This window comes from Cynara cardunculus (assembly GCF_001531365.2).
Source record: "Cynara cardunculus var. scolymus isolate 2C chromosome LG 12, CcrdV1, whole genome shotgun sequence".
NCBI classification, from domain to species: domain Eukaryota; kingdom Viridiplantae; phylum Streptophyta; class Magnoliopsida; order Asterales; family Asteraceae; genus Cynara; species Cynara cardunculus.
Window position 1 is genome coordinate 5,044,542 of NC_037539.1, and position 14,204 is coordinate 5,058,745.

The 14,204-nt window shown below is 32.7% G+C and overlaps 1 protein-coding gene across 1 annotated transcript; it reads right to left on the bottom strand.

The window, feature by feature from the left end:
* Positions 1 to 10,204: 10,204 nt before the first annotated feature.
* On the bottom strand, positions 10,205 to 12,671 carry LOC112523408 (protein SHOOT GRAVITROPISM 5-like). The gene is made up of 3 exons (XM_025132999.1): positions 12,252 to 12,671; positions 11,719 to 12,118; positions 10,205 to 10,931 (listed from the first exon to the last, which is right to left on the bottom strand). Exons 1-3 carry the CDS (start codon positions 12,388 to 12,390, stop codon positions 10,301 to 10,303), a joined length of 1,170 nt encoding a protein of 389 aa, XP_024988767.1. The 5' UTR covers positions 12,391 to 12,671; the 3' UTR covers positions 10,205 to 10,300.
* Positions 12,672 to 14,204: the final 1,533 nt, after the last annotated feature.

The window sequence follows — 14,204 nt, forward strand, 5'->3', positions numbered from 1 at the left end:
TTACATTATTGTCCTTATTAAATTATTTATATATAATAAAAGTTAATTTATTAATTAAAAAAGTTTGAGGTTATTGGGTTGTTCTCGCATTCTCGTAAATCACAGGGGTTCTCGTTTGAACCTCCACCTATATATATATATATATATATATATATATATATAGGGGCCCATTCAAGGGAGAACTGAGTTGTTTGTGGTAACTGTGAGGTCCAATCTTAACCACAAATCAACGGATAAATAAGAAAATTAGTAATTATGCTAATTGAGTTAAAATTATAATTAGAGGACATTTTAGGTATTTTTAAAAAACTCCTCTATTCTCTATTCTCTCTCCGACCTCCGATCTCTGATCTCCGGCCTCCGATCTCCGATCTCCGGCCTCCGATCTCCGGCCTCCGGTGAACATTAATCTGGCAGGTACCAATATATTACCAATTGGGGTACCACCATGTACCACAAAATTTTCACCCGTCTCTTCCTTTCCTAATCCATCTTCTCCGACCACCCTGTGATACCCATTACCCAATGTATTACCAATTGGGGTGCCACCATGTACCACAAAATTTTCACCCGTCTCCTCCTTTCCCAATCCATCTTCTCCGGCCACCCTATGATACCCATTACCCATGTATTACCAATTGGGGTACCACCATGTACCACATAATTTTCACACGTCTCCTCCTTTCCCAATCCATCTTCTTCGGCCACCCTATGATATCCATTACCCAATGTATTACCAATTGGGGTACCACCATGTACCACAGAATTTTCACCCGTCTCCTCATTTCCTAATCCATCTTCTCCGGCCACCCCTTCATTGTTGCAGCCACCATCTCTTTATCTCCCTTCTCCCTTTCACCTTCCGCAACACACGCACACACCCGTGCACCACCGTACGAACTAACACAAACACAGGGACGAGAAAATAGGCAAAGCACACCCGAACCTTCCCCTTCGCACCGCCTTTGTCGTGTCTCGTCTCTGTCGCCTGCCTCGTGAACCACTCCAGAAAGTCCCAGTCAATGCTTTGAAGCCATCAAAGAAACAGTCAAAGAAAAACCAGTGCCGATTTTCTAAGACGAAAAAACAGTCAACTACCCTTGGCAACACCTAGTCGAAGCACAACCAGAAAGGATTGTTGATTTCATGGGGCCAAATCAAAGAAGAGAGATAAAGTTTTCTAATAAAGGAGAAGATGAGATGGTTGTGGAAGGGGAAACCGTCGATGAAGAAGTAGATGGGGGTGGCTGGAGAAGAAGTAGACGATGGAGAAGAGTACTTAGAGCATCTAGGGTTTTATAATTATAGCATTACCAATTTACCCTTTATGTTATTTTAGGATATAACATTAATTATTTAAATGATTGGCTCATATTAGACCTCACAGTTACCACAAACAACTCAGTTCTCATTTGATTAAGTACCTATATATATATATATACATATATATATATATATATATATATATATATATATAGGGAAGGGCTCAAACGAGAACCCCTATGATTTACGAGAACACAAGAACAACCCAATAACCTCATATTGTGATAAAAAAAAAATTAAAAGATTTTTAAAATTAAAATTGAAATTGAAAAAGATTCAAAAAAAATTAAAATTAAAAGGGTAATAACGGAAATGATATCATCAAATCTTTTAAACACGATCATTATTATCATTAACCTTATCATTATCTAGTAAACGGTTAAGAATTCAAGGAGACTCATAACTTCAAATCACAAAACAACCGACCGAAGCAAACCTTGATCGACGGTGATCGACCAAGAGCAAGCAACCCTAATCGACCAAAAACCCTAATCGAGAAGCCATTGCATGCAACAAGCGGACAACAAGAAGAAGTTTATTCGAGGTATCTTTCAAAATTACTCGTTTTGAACAAGTTTTTAATCGATTAGTTGTGATACTCATGTGATATCAATGTCACGCGATTTGGTCATGGTTTCAATTGGTTATGTTAGACATTATCACAACGATTTCGAATGGTTTCGATAGGTTAGGATTATACTAGGTGTGATAATCATGTGATATGGGTGTGATAATCATGTGATAGGGGTGTGATAATCATCGTTATACATCACTTGGGTTATCGTTKTGGTTGATAAGTTAAATTTTTRGTGTAATCATGTGATATGGGTGTGATAATCACCGTTATACATCACTTGGGTTATCGTTGTGGTTGATAAGTTAAATTTTTGGTGTAATCATGTGATATGAGTGTGATAATCACCGTTATACATCACTTGAGTTATCGTTTTAGTTGATAAGTTGAATTTTTGGTGTGATAATCATGTGATAGTCACCGTTATACAACATGAGTTATCGTTTTGGTTGATAAGTTAAATTTTTGGTGTAATCATGTGATATGGGTGTGATATAGAGAAGAAGAAAACTAACAAGAGTAAATCATGGAAACGTGATAGGATAATTATGGTTAATTAAAATAAAATAAAAATTACTTAATTACATTACTGCCCTTATTAAATTATATATATATATATATATATATATATAATAAAAGTTAATTTATTAATTAAAAAAGTTTGAGTTAACTTTTATGGCCCTATTAAAAAAAATCATTCAAGACATGAAGTTTTTATTTTTTGCTTTTCAATTGTCCATATTCCTTAAATCGACAAAATTACGAAATTCGTAAAAAATCAAAATCGGAAGTTTCTAACCATTCTTCGACTTGCTCAACGCTTATCCGAAATTCCAACTATTGTTAGTGGATGGTTTAGTACAAAATGATTAGAATTGTTAAGAGTCGTTGTATAATTTAGTGCATAATGAAAAAATATTTGTTTCTGAATAGACAATCTAAATAACATAAATTTACCATTTTACACTAACAATGTTCTAGTAAAGGGAAAAGTTCAGAAAAAACTAACGAACTATCCAATTTTGAATGATTAAGTTTGTGAACTATTTTTTAAGGAAAAATCCATTAAACTTTATCATTTTAAATGATTAAGTTCCTGAACTTTTTTTCTTCAATAAAATAAACCATCAAACTTTTAAATTTTGGTTTACATCTTTTAAATCCACAAAACTACTTGTAACCGATTAGAAATATCTTAAAATAAAACTACTTGTAACCCCTAAAACTTGATCAAAAAGAGGGAGATCGATGGCAAGGGCCAACATTGTGATATTTTATATGAAGAACAGAAAACGATGAGGCGACAACGAGTGGCGAGGGGGAGTGATACCAATGTTTGTGAGAGGTTTGAAATAGTAGGGTTCAGAAAATGTAAAATTGATTTAAGTTTGTTTTTACTTTAAAAACTTTCTAGTAGGTTATAGCTTTATAGGTAGTTTTTTTGGTTTAAAGGATATAGAAAATCAATTTTTAACAGTTCGATAGTTTATTAATTAAAAAAGAATGTTCACAGACTTAATCTTTAAAAATAAAAACTTTAATCGTTTTTTGATTTTCATTCAAAAAAATAGTTCAAAAACTTAATCATTGTAATATGAGAAAGTTTAATGGTATTTTAATCCAAAAAAATAATTCATAGACTTAATCATTTAAAATAAGACAATTCGTTAGGTTTTTATAGACTTTTCCCTTTAGTAAATTAAAAAAATAGAGCTATTTAATAATTTTTTATGGGAAAGGTTCTGAAAAACCCAAACGAAATTTTCGCATTTTGAATGATTAAGTCTATGAACTACTTTTTTAATTAAAAAACCATTAAACTTTTTCATTTTAAATGATTAAGTTCCTGAACATATTTTTGTAATAAATAAACATCGAACTTCTAAAAATTGGTCACCTACATCATTTTAACAAAAAAAATATCAATGATAAAGAGGTCTTAGAATAAAAAAGAAACTTAAAGCAATTCTTACTACAACAAAATTGAGTTCATAGGACACCACTTTACAGGACATTATTTATAGGACCGGAAAATAAATCGTCATATCTGAAGACGTTGTAATAAGTTTATAGGACACCTTTGGGGGCTGTAACAGGCTTCTTAGAACCTTTTTATATAAAAAACGTCCCATTAGCTATTTTATAGGGACACTATTTGAAAAAAAAAATGTCGGTTAAACACAAGTGTCATATGAAAAGATGAGTTTATAGGATACTTTCTCAAAAGTATCCTATAAAATAGCTAATGCGACACCTTATATCAAAAGTGTCCTAAAACATTTGTTGAGACGCTCAAAAGTCTTTTATAAACTTATTACAATGCCTTTAGATAGGCCATTTTATTTTTGGGTCCTATAAATTATGTCTTATAAAGTGGTCTTTTATGACGCTTATTTATTGGTAACGTCCTTTAAATCCAATTTTGTTGTAGTGTTTACTATTACCAAACCCTACACATTTCAAATCCCTCGCGAACAACGCTATCACTCCCTCTCGCTACTCCCTGTCACCCGAATGTTATTTGCTCTTCATATTCCGTATCATGTTGTTGGCCCCTATCAATGAACTCCCTCTTTTTGATCTATCAAAAGAGGGACAAAATACGCGAAATATCAACTTACTTTTACAAATTTATTTATTATAGTATTCTACTTTTAGTTTTTCTTATTACAATAATGTACTTTCAAAACATTTTTTATTAGGGTATCGTAATTTAAAAAATTTACCTGTTATAGTTTTGAGTAATCTTTTAAATTAAATTTACCTGTTATACCAGATTTATTTGTCACTTGATCATCGTCTACATAGGCTGTCCACGTTAACTATATTGCTGACATGACATTTCTTATTATACCATTGTACTTTCAAAATTTTATTATAACATCACAAATTTCTATTGCAATATTGTACTTTCAAGAATTTATTATGACATCACAAATTTCTATTACAACATTGTACTTTTAATTTTAATATTTTTATCATTTAAACATTGTAAATTTAATAAATTTAATCAAATATATTTACTAAAAATATAATATCACAAATTAAACACGTTTACAAAAGATCACCATTTCACGAATAAAAATATTCACAAAAAATTATTCGTTCATTGAGTTTATCGTAAATTTCATGGCTTAAAGAAGTTTGTAAAAGTAGGTTGTTATTTCGCTCATTTTACCCATCAAAAAAGGGAGAATCAAAAGATAAAAAACAAATCAAAAAGAGGGAAATTGATGACAGAGACCAACAACGTGATAGACGATATGGAAAATGGATATCGATATAGCGACCATGGGTAGTGAGAAGGAGTGATATTGATGTTTATATGCGGGTTCAATGACCTAGGTTACAAATGGTTTTTTTTAAGTTAAAATGATGTAATTAACCAATTTTTATAAGTTCAATAATTTTTTTTTATTAAAAAAGTATTTAAGAGAATTAATCGTTCAAAACAAGAAAATTTAATGATTTTTCATTTAAAAAAATAATTATTTGAAATGAAAAAAATTAATGATTTTTTTAGGTAAAAAAATTAATTCACGAACTTAATCATTAAAAATAAAATATTTAGTTAGGTTTTATTTGTTTTAAATGAATAAAGTATCTTATAAATAATTAACTCATCAAATATAAAAAAAAGGACTATTTTAGTCAAACATAATAAAAACTCTACTTTTGCATACTCCAATAACTATCCCTCTTTCCCGTCTGCTTTAGGGCATTTCTTTTACCGGGGCGAATTCAATCGGGCATCATCCAACTCCGCAAAACTCAATCGAACCACCTCCAATGTCGTCCTTCTCAACCTTAAATCCTTCCATTTTTTTCCAACTATTTCATTACAGAAATCTTCCCTTCTCCGTATCAACCATTGCAATGATCATGACTTAACTAGAAACTTCATGATAATCTCTATTATAGCCTTCATTATATTGTCGTCGGCAAGCCATGGACGACCGCCAGAGTCAGCGACGGCAACGATGCTTCATTTTTGAAAACCAGATGTTTCTCCAAGGACGAGGATGAAAAAATAAATCTTCCCTATCTCCGATATAGATATATATATATATATATATATATATAGCCGGAAAGAATGAAGGATTCAGAGGCTAACGAAACGTACGATTCAGAGGTTTTAAAAACTTTGCCAAACAACCTTTAGCTGTGAATGAATCAAAGACTTGCCTATACTAATAGAGTCTCTGAGACAAACAAATAACCCCTAGTCTTATATAATAGTTTATTAGGAAATTAATTAGATATTTTATTTTTGACATTTTTTATAAACTCAATTTTGTTGTAGTGGCACAAATAACACACAAGCGGATTGTTCATTCATAATTTAAACATTTAGAACGGAGACAATGTTTTGATCACTACAATAAAATTGAATTTATAACACGTTTAAAATGTGTAAGCATCCTAATATTATATGTTATAAGACCATACATACTGTAAAGTATAATATCTATAAGTGTTATGATACTTTTAGGTGTTTTAACAATTTTTTATAATGTTTTTAAAATAAATAATCATATTAGCTATTTTATAGGACACTTTTAGAGAAGTTTCTTATAACCCCATCTTTTTTTGGATGTTTTTGTTTATAGGGCACTTTTTCAAATAGTTTAATGTAAAATAGCTAATAAAATACTTTATTTTAATAATGTTCTAAAATCTTGTTAAAATGTCTACAAACGTCACATAAACTTACTGTAACACTTTTAGATAGAACACTTTATAGTTTGTTCTTATAAACTTAAGTCATACAAAACATGCTATCAAGGACGCTTATAAATTTTAAGCATCATGTGACCCAAATTTGTTTTAGTTAGTGGATCACTTGAAGGTGTTAATTAAAGTTAAATCAAAGTCTATGAATTGGTTTAACAAAAGCAACATCTAACTTGAATGATGGAAGGGAAACTTAAAAATGTTGTTCAAAAGCTCACAAGAATATAGATTTGGGCACAATAACATCACATAAAATGAGTGTCTTCATAACACCGGCCAGTTATTCTAACAACTTGGAATAGTTCCAAAATAGTTTTTCTTAGCAATTAGGAGCTAAAGTAGTGTGGTCACTGTATATATGAGGAAAAGTGGACAAATTTGTAGGGTGGTCAGCTCCTTGAGAACAGATTGGAATCATTAATTCTCTTAATTATGCCACCCCTTTAATTAACAAGACTGTCCACACTCTTCTATTCTATAAATATTGTGGTCACTTCTTTTCAAGTTGATAGTATTTTGAACTTCACTTAACCCTTATGGAGTATGAGATTTGCACTTGGTTTTATTACTTGTAAAAGACTAGTATATACGCTTGCATATACCCTTTGCTCGTAAATGTCTTTCCCGTATCCAAAAAAATTGAGTTTTCGTCGAGCCTTTCTTCACCACTAACTAATGAAAGGTTTCAATTGAGATGTGTCGTCTCCTATATTCTACTTTTAACCAATTCAACCACCGTTGTCATGAGAAGGAAGACGAATTAAGCTCTTTCTCGATATTGGTGCTAATTACATCAAACATATATATGCATGGATATAAGAGAAGAATAAAAGTATAGAAAATGTACGAGGGAGTTCAAAGGGATAAGCAGGTGCATAGCAAGATGGTGTGATGAAAGAGGTAGTGTGTTAAATGAGAGTGATGAGTGCCTCCATTTTTAACCATTCCACCATGGCACTGAAAAACATGATATTTATGTGGTTAAGTTTTTGCATGCATTTATTGTATAAGATGAGGGTAAAAGGAAAGGTGAGTCTGCAAATCCTTCTTGATACGTCACGTGAAAATAAAGATCGAATCAGAGCGCAATATACCACATCATTGTTTTCTTCTTCTGGGTTCTTTTCCTCTTCGTACGGATCATAAATAACATTTCGCTCATATTTATTTTTATATATAAATTTTAAATTTAATCTCATTTTTTATACCTCTAATAAATTATTAATAATATGTTAAATGGTTGTATGAAAAAAGAAATTGTTGTTTTAAAATATAAATTAGTGATTGTTTTTTAAAACCCAAATATCGATTTAGGCAAATGTGATCTTATTTGTATAAAAAATCATCTATTTTTTTTAAAGTTTGATTAAAATTACTTATTATGGAAAATTATGATATTGTTTGTGGTGACAAGATTTAATTAATAGAAAACATGAAAAATGTGAAAGTAATATTGTAAGTACTATTTCATAACAAAATGAATGGATGCATGTTTCTTTAATTGTGCACAAATGTAATAAACATTGGAGGAAGTTAAGTAAATTCAAATTTTAATAATTTTATTATTATTAAAAAGAAAGATAGCGGCAATATAAAAGAAAATCAAGAATTTTAGTCTTAATTATTGAAAATTAACTTGTAATTAATTTGCTTTTAATATTTAATTCAGTCAGAAAATAATTAATGAAAGAGGTAAAAATAAATCAACAGATAATGTCTAAATAAAATATTAATTAAAAGAATAAAAGATGAGTAAAATCCAACAAATTATGTATTGATTATAATTGTTCACAGAGGAAGATCATACGTTAGGCCTCACTCGTCTATTTGCTAAAAAGAACTGATTTAGATAACTATTTTTAAAGATATTAAATTGGAGAGTCAGGATTGATTTGTTAAAATTAATGGACGAATGTGAATAATGCAAAATTATTATGTATTCTGAATTATTTCACATAATTTGTGATTTGAAATATGTTTTTTTTTTCTTAGAATATAAAATATTGTTTCGGGCCCGTTTGTCTACGGGTAATCATGACCTCAACTCCATCGGTTACTGGACTAGTTAAGATGGATCGTTTCTATAACCGGTTACTACGTACCGTCTAACTTATTTTGTTGAGGGACCGGGACTTGGAGGACCAATTACTCTGTAAACAGGACCGTTGGTTGAGGCCTTGTTTTTGTTGCACGTGTCATTAACATTTATAACATATAACTTATATGAGTAAAGATGGTTGGTTGGCTGTCGATTTTCTTAGGAGTCGGTTGTGAAGTTAGTCATTTGTATTTTTTTGAATTTTACATGAACGACTATTATATTAATTAACAACAACCTCAAGAACTAATAACTAATTAATAATTGAAAAGGTACTTGATACAAATGACACTAATCCAATAAACTTTGAATTTTGGAATTGCATTGATTAATATATTCACTAAACCGAATTTTTTTCCATAAATACCTAACAAACATAAAATAAATTAAAAATATTAAAGATTGAAACGTGTTAATAGATGTAAAACCTTATGATATTAGAATCCGGTCATCCATATTTTGGTTTCTCACTCCTATCATCTCTACTTTCAAGAATTTGTTCGATGACTATCTTGCCCTTCATCATACTCAGATATTGTTGATGTCAACATCGTTACTCCAACTTCGATGGTGATCTCGACACAAAAAGAAGATCGAAATCTAAAAACTTGAACCATGAAAGATGTATATCTTTTAGTCAATTAGCTTTGAGGAGAATCTTGAAATTGCTGTATAGGTGCTAGCTAGCTACTAGGTAGGACGAGTGAGGTATGATTATAATGCTGCATGAAAGTAGAGCGGTCCGGTAACCATCTTTCTCTTATCTTTGTCCGTTTCCTTCCTTTTGTCCCGCTAGATATACTTCAACTTTACTACCCTTGTTGCTTCTTTTTTTATGCTAACGTTTCATAATATCCTAAACATTCGTACAAGGATCAAATTTCTTATTAGCATGTAAGTGATGACACTCACCTAGAACCGACGAAAGGAGGTCTTGTCGGAGAATTGCAAAACGATTATGATCGGAGCATTTGGGGTGAGGAAAGGCGGTCAAGGTTTTCCCAATTTTAGCTGATACCAGGATGTCTTTCCTTGGTCATATAAGTGACTCTAGTGTAGATGAATTATTGCCATCTATCACGAACAAATGAAGAATTATTTGATCCTCCACTAGAATTCCCAACTGATCCCCACAATGGAAAATCCAGACACTACCATGTCTCTTTGATTCCTTTCTTCTCTTAAAAGGCAAGATCCTTAATAATTAATCTGATATGATGTGCTTATCAAGCTGCAACAAGCCTCTAATTACTATATACAAGAACTGCCATCATTAGATCTCGTTAAGATTCATTTGGAATTGAACCAATTGGTTGTAGAAAATATAGGTCCCAAAATCTATATATTGTAGAATTCAAGGGGCATTACAGTACCAAAATCTGTACATACATACGTATGCACATAAATACATATATATGTATTTATACATACATATATATATATATATATATTATATTGTTTTCCGATGGCAGAAGGCAAAGACATGAATGAAATCACATAGAAAACAAATACAGTTTAGAGAGAAAAAAGTTGCAAAAAAAGAGGTATAGTAGGTTTGTCTGAAAATACTACTAATCTCCTTCGCCTTCGGTTACTGCTGATGACATCTCGTCGGCTGTAATGGCTGCAACATTATTACTTGCGGCTTGGAACCGTTGCCTACAAGAATGACAAGTGATCTCTAAGATTGTAGAGCTGATTTTCTTTGTAGCTTGTTCTCGAAGAAGTTTAGCTCTTTCCAACTCTGCCTGAGCTTGTTTCCTTATCCTTTTCGCGTTAGCAAACTCCAACTCTGCAGTTTCTATCTGCCTCTTTGCTTGTTGCCTAGCCTCTTCAGCAAATTCCTTCTCTGCCATCGCTATCTTCATGTTTTCTTGTTCCTTGTGGAAGCCGATCCCACTTCCGATAGAGAGCTTCAAATTGGTTTGATTATTGTCATTTTGTTCATATAAGGATGATGATGATGGTAAGAGCTGAAGTTCCAAGCTAGTTGGCGTCTCTTCTTGAGTTTGAGAAAAAAGAGGCTCCGGAGGTGCGATTTGTGGCTTTCTTTGCAATGATGGGATGGTACTCAAATTGGTTTCACTTGATGGACTTGTACTCGATGCCGTTCGAGATGAACACGCCTGCTGGAATGTTGGTAGGTCTGGGTGGACACGCCGGATGGTACAAGCATCTTGGTGCTCGATGAAACTCTCAACTCTACGATGACAAATGAGTCAAAACAAAAACCAAAACAAAAACAAAAAGCATACAAGAATCATTTAAAAGTTGATAAAAGTAATTAAATACAATATGATAAATCTAGGGAGGAAAAGATCAAATGCTATAAGACAAAATATCTTATCAAATGAAGAAATCAAAGCTTTCTCGTGTAGGGCTATCAACAAGCAAACAATAAACTATAGATCAAAGGATTGAAGCAGATAGTTTATGAGGTTATGAAAATGACAAGTACTTGATATATATTTTATATGAACTAAATCCATAAAACTTCAGTTTAATCATATGTATTTGGATTACCCATCAAACAATATTTATATATATCTAATAACAAGACCGACTAATTGCCTAATGGATAAATAATACAATTTAATTTGTTTTATGCTCGATAAAATATATAAAAAAACATGAGATCATAGATCCTAGGAATAGGAATAGGAATTGGTTCATGGGTGTATTATATATAGATTGTCGAGAGTCAAACTAGAGAAATATATAAAAGAAACTTGAAAGAATTTGTTTTTCAATTAATTAAGATGAACGGGAGAGTCGACATTTTCAGATAAAAAGCATCAAGGAATTTTTGCTCTTATGGGGTGTTGCTGAAATCCATGTATGAGCAGAAAAAACAAACACAGGCTGAAAAATGCCATAGGTTCCAGTCTAGCCCATTTACAGATTGATTTCTTTTAATTAAGATGCCAAAAGAAATGTGGGTGGCTGGCGGATTTAATCGAGAAAATAAGAAAAAAGAAGGAAAGTAAACCTGGAAAAGACTCGGCCACAGTCACAAGAATGGCCTCTAGTACCACAAGTTTTGAGATGAGCTTTATAATCAGATTGAACAGCATAGCCCTTTGAGCACTTGTCACAAACCCACTGTTTATCGTTGCTGTGTTTCCTCCGGAAGTGCTTTTTGATCCCGACAAGATCCCCAAGGGCGTGACAAGGATCGTGGTGCAAACAGCTGGGCTCCGGGCACACGAAAACCCTCTTCTTCACCTCCGGAGACTCTCTCTTCAACAGCTTCCATGGCACTTTATGCCGCCTCCGGTGCATCTGAAGATTCTGATCCCTTTGGAAGCCTTGGTTACAGATCTCACACACGTATCTGTCCGACTCCAGCAATGTCTTGGGCGATAAGGATACCACCTCCGCATCTGGATCTGCAGTTTTGAACATGTTAATTGAACATCTGATCACACCCACACACCCACACACACATATGTATGCATCTAATTAATTAATGATCGGTTTCTATATATTTAATCTAATTAGCTAGAGTTGATTAGTGGGTACCTGGAGTACCAGCAGGTCGTCTTTTCCTTTTGTTGGAGAGGCCATTATCTGGGGAAAGGAAGGGATCAGAAGAAGAAGATGGACCAGGTGCAGTGGTGAGGTGATGGTGGTGGTGGTGGTGGTCGTTGTTGTCTAACATATGGGTAGATTTATGTAGTGGGTTTTTCTGAGAATATTTCACAGAAGAAGCTCCAAATCTATCAGAAATCCAATTGATTCAGTACAGATGTTGAAGTGGGGGTTGTTGTTTGTTTCAGCTTTATTCTTGAGATGAGGGTGAGAGGGGGAGGGGGGGAGATATAGAGGAGATGAGGATAGGAGAAAAGCAGTTTGCTTTGAGAAAAATCAGCTTTCTTTTAAGCTTTTAGCTTTTTCAATGAACTTTCTTTGCTTCTCTCATTGACCCCGCACCTTGAGCAGGTAAGGTTGAGCCAAGTCTTCTATATAAAGCTTACAACAGTGGAATCAAGAAGGTTAATACACACACTAAAACGCACACAAACACACAGAGACAGTGTGTGTGGGGGTGAGAATGAAAGAGATAGAGGTTCTTAAACCCAATCAAATGAATCGAAACTTGAGCCCACAAGAGAGAAACCCGACAGATGAAACCAAAAAAACATCCCCACCACATAAGAAAAAACAAACAAAACAGTCATTATATTTTTCTTCTTTTCTTTTCTTTTATAAGTATAGTATTAAAAAGAAAATGTAATGTTTGCATGAATAAATGCAGGTCCAGAAACTCCCCTTACACGTGACTTCCTGTGCTTCCTCACGTGACCTACTCTTTTTCTCCACTGTAAAGTTGAAAAAGGTTAAAAAATAGTGATGGAAAGGTGATTCCATCGTCAAAAGTACCCCCTACTACTGTTAGAAAGTAAAAAAACATGATTATGAGTAGCATACTAGATGGTATTTATTCGCAGAAAGATAACCAAAGCATACAACTAATGCTGTTTTTCTAAAACTAGCGAGTAGAAAACATCATGTGTAAGCTAAGAGTGTATATACATATCTATATTTGGGCACATAGTTTCAAGTCATCCTTTTCACAGATTAAATGTTGCAGCGAGAAATCAAAACCTCCATATTATCGTGATTAAGGCATGTTGGGAAAGAAAAACCCGTTCACAATTTACCATTAATTGATCCGATTCCGATACACGCTTTATTTTAACGTGTGTTTAACCCTCCATGTCTTGTGCAAATGATAAAGAACTCGTATTGTACAACAAATTAATAAATAAATAAATAAACAAACGAGTGGTTTCTAATAGTAAAATGGCCATGGATTTGATTAATCATTCTCAAGGTGTAAACCCTTGATATCCTTAACTTTGATTTCAAAGAACAATTTTTTGAACGAAAAGGATTGATTTCAAAGAAATTTACAGTTGGGATCATTAAACTAAACCTACGGAATATGGATGATAGAAAATCATATCCTTTATTTCAAGAAAATGATACGTCACCAAGAAAGGCAATTTGATGTATCTGGGATATACTAGAGTTTTTTGGTATACTCTCGAATTCTATTCGATAATGCAATGACAAGATAGTCAAGCAAGTAGGGTCAACCCATTTTTGTAATCAATAATACATATTCAGGTGCTAAAAAAATTTATATGAAATAAAATAAATGAAATGTGTTATTCTCCCCCTTCTTTGCAACATTCATGATCTCTTCGTTCATTTATGGTCCCCCACTAGTCTAAACGTTATATTAATTTGTTATTTGGTGAAGGCATTGATAATGACGATATACAACTCGTATGCAACTAGAGCATTCCAAGATCTATCAATCGTCTACTAGAGTAATTAATGAGAGATGGGAGTCCTTGTAAACAAGTGATGTTTCTTATATTGGTAAATTATCCAAGAAACATTTAAGAAATCAGGGCAAAAAGAACTTCTTACAAACTCTCCACAAAACTGTTCAAAGTTCTTCAA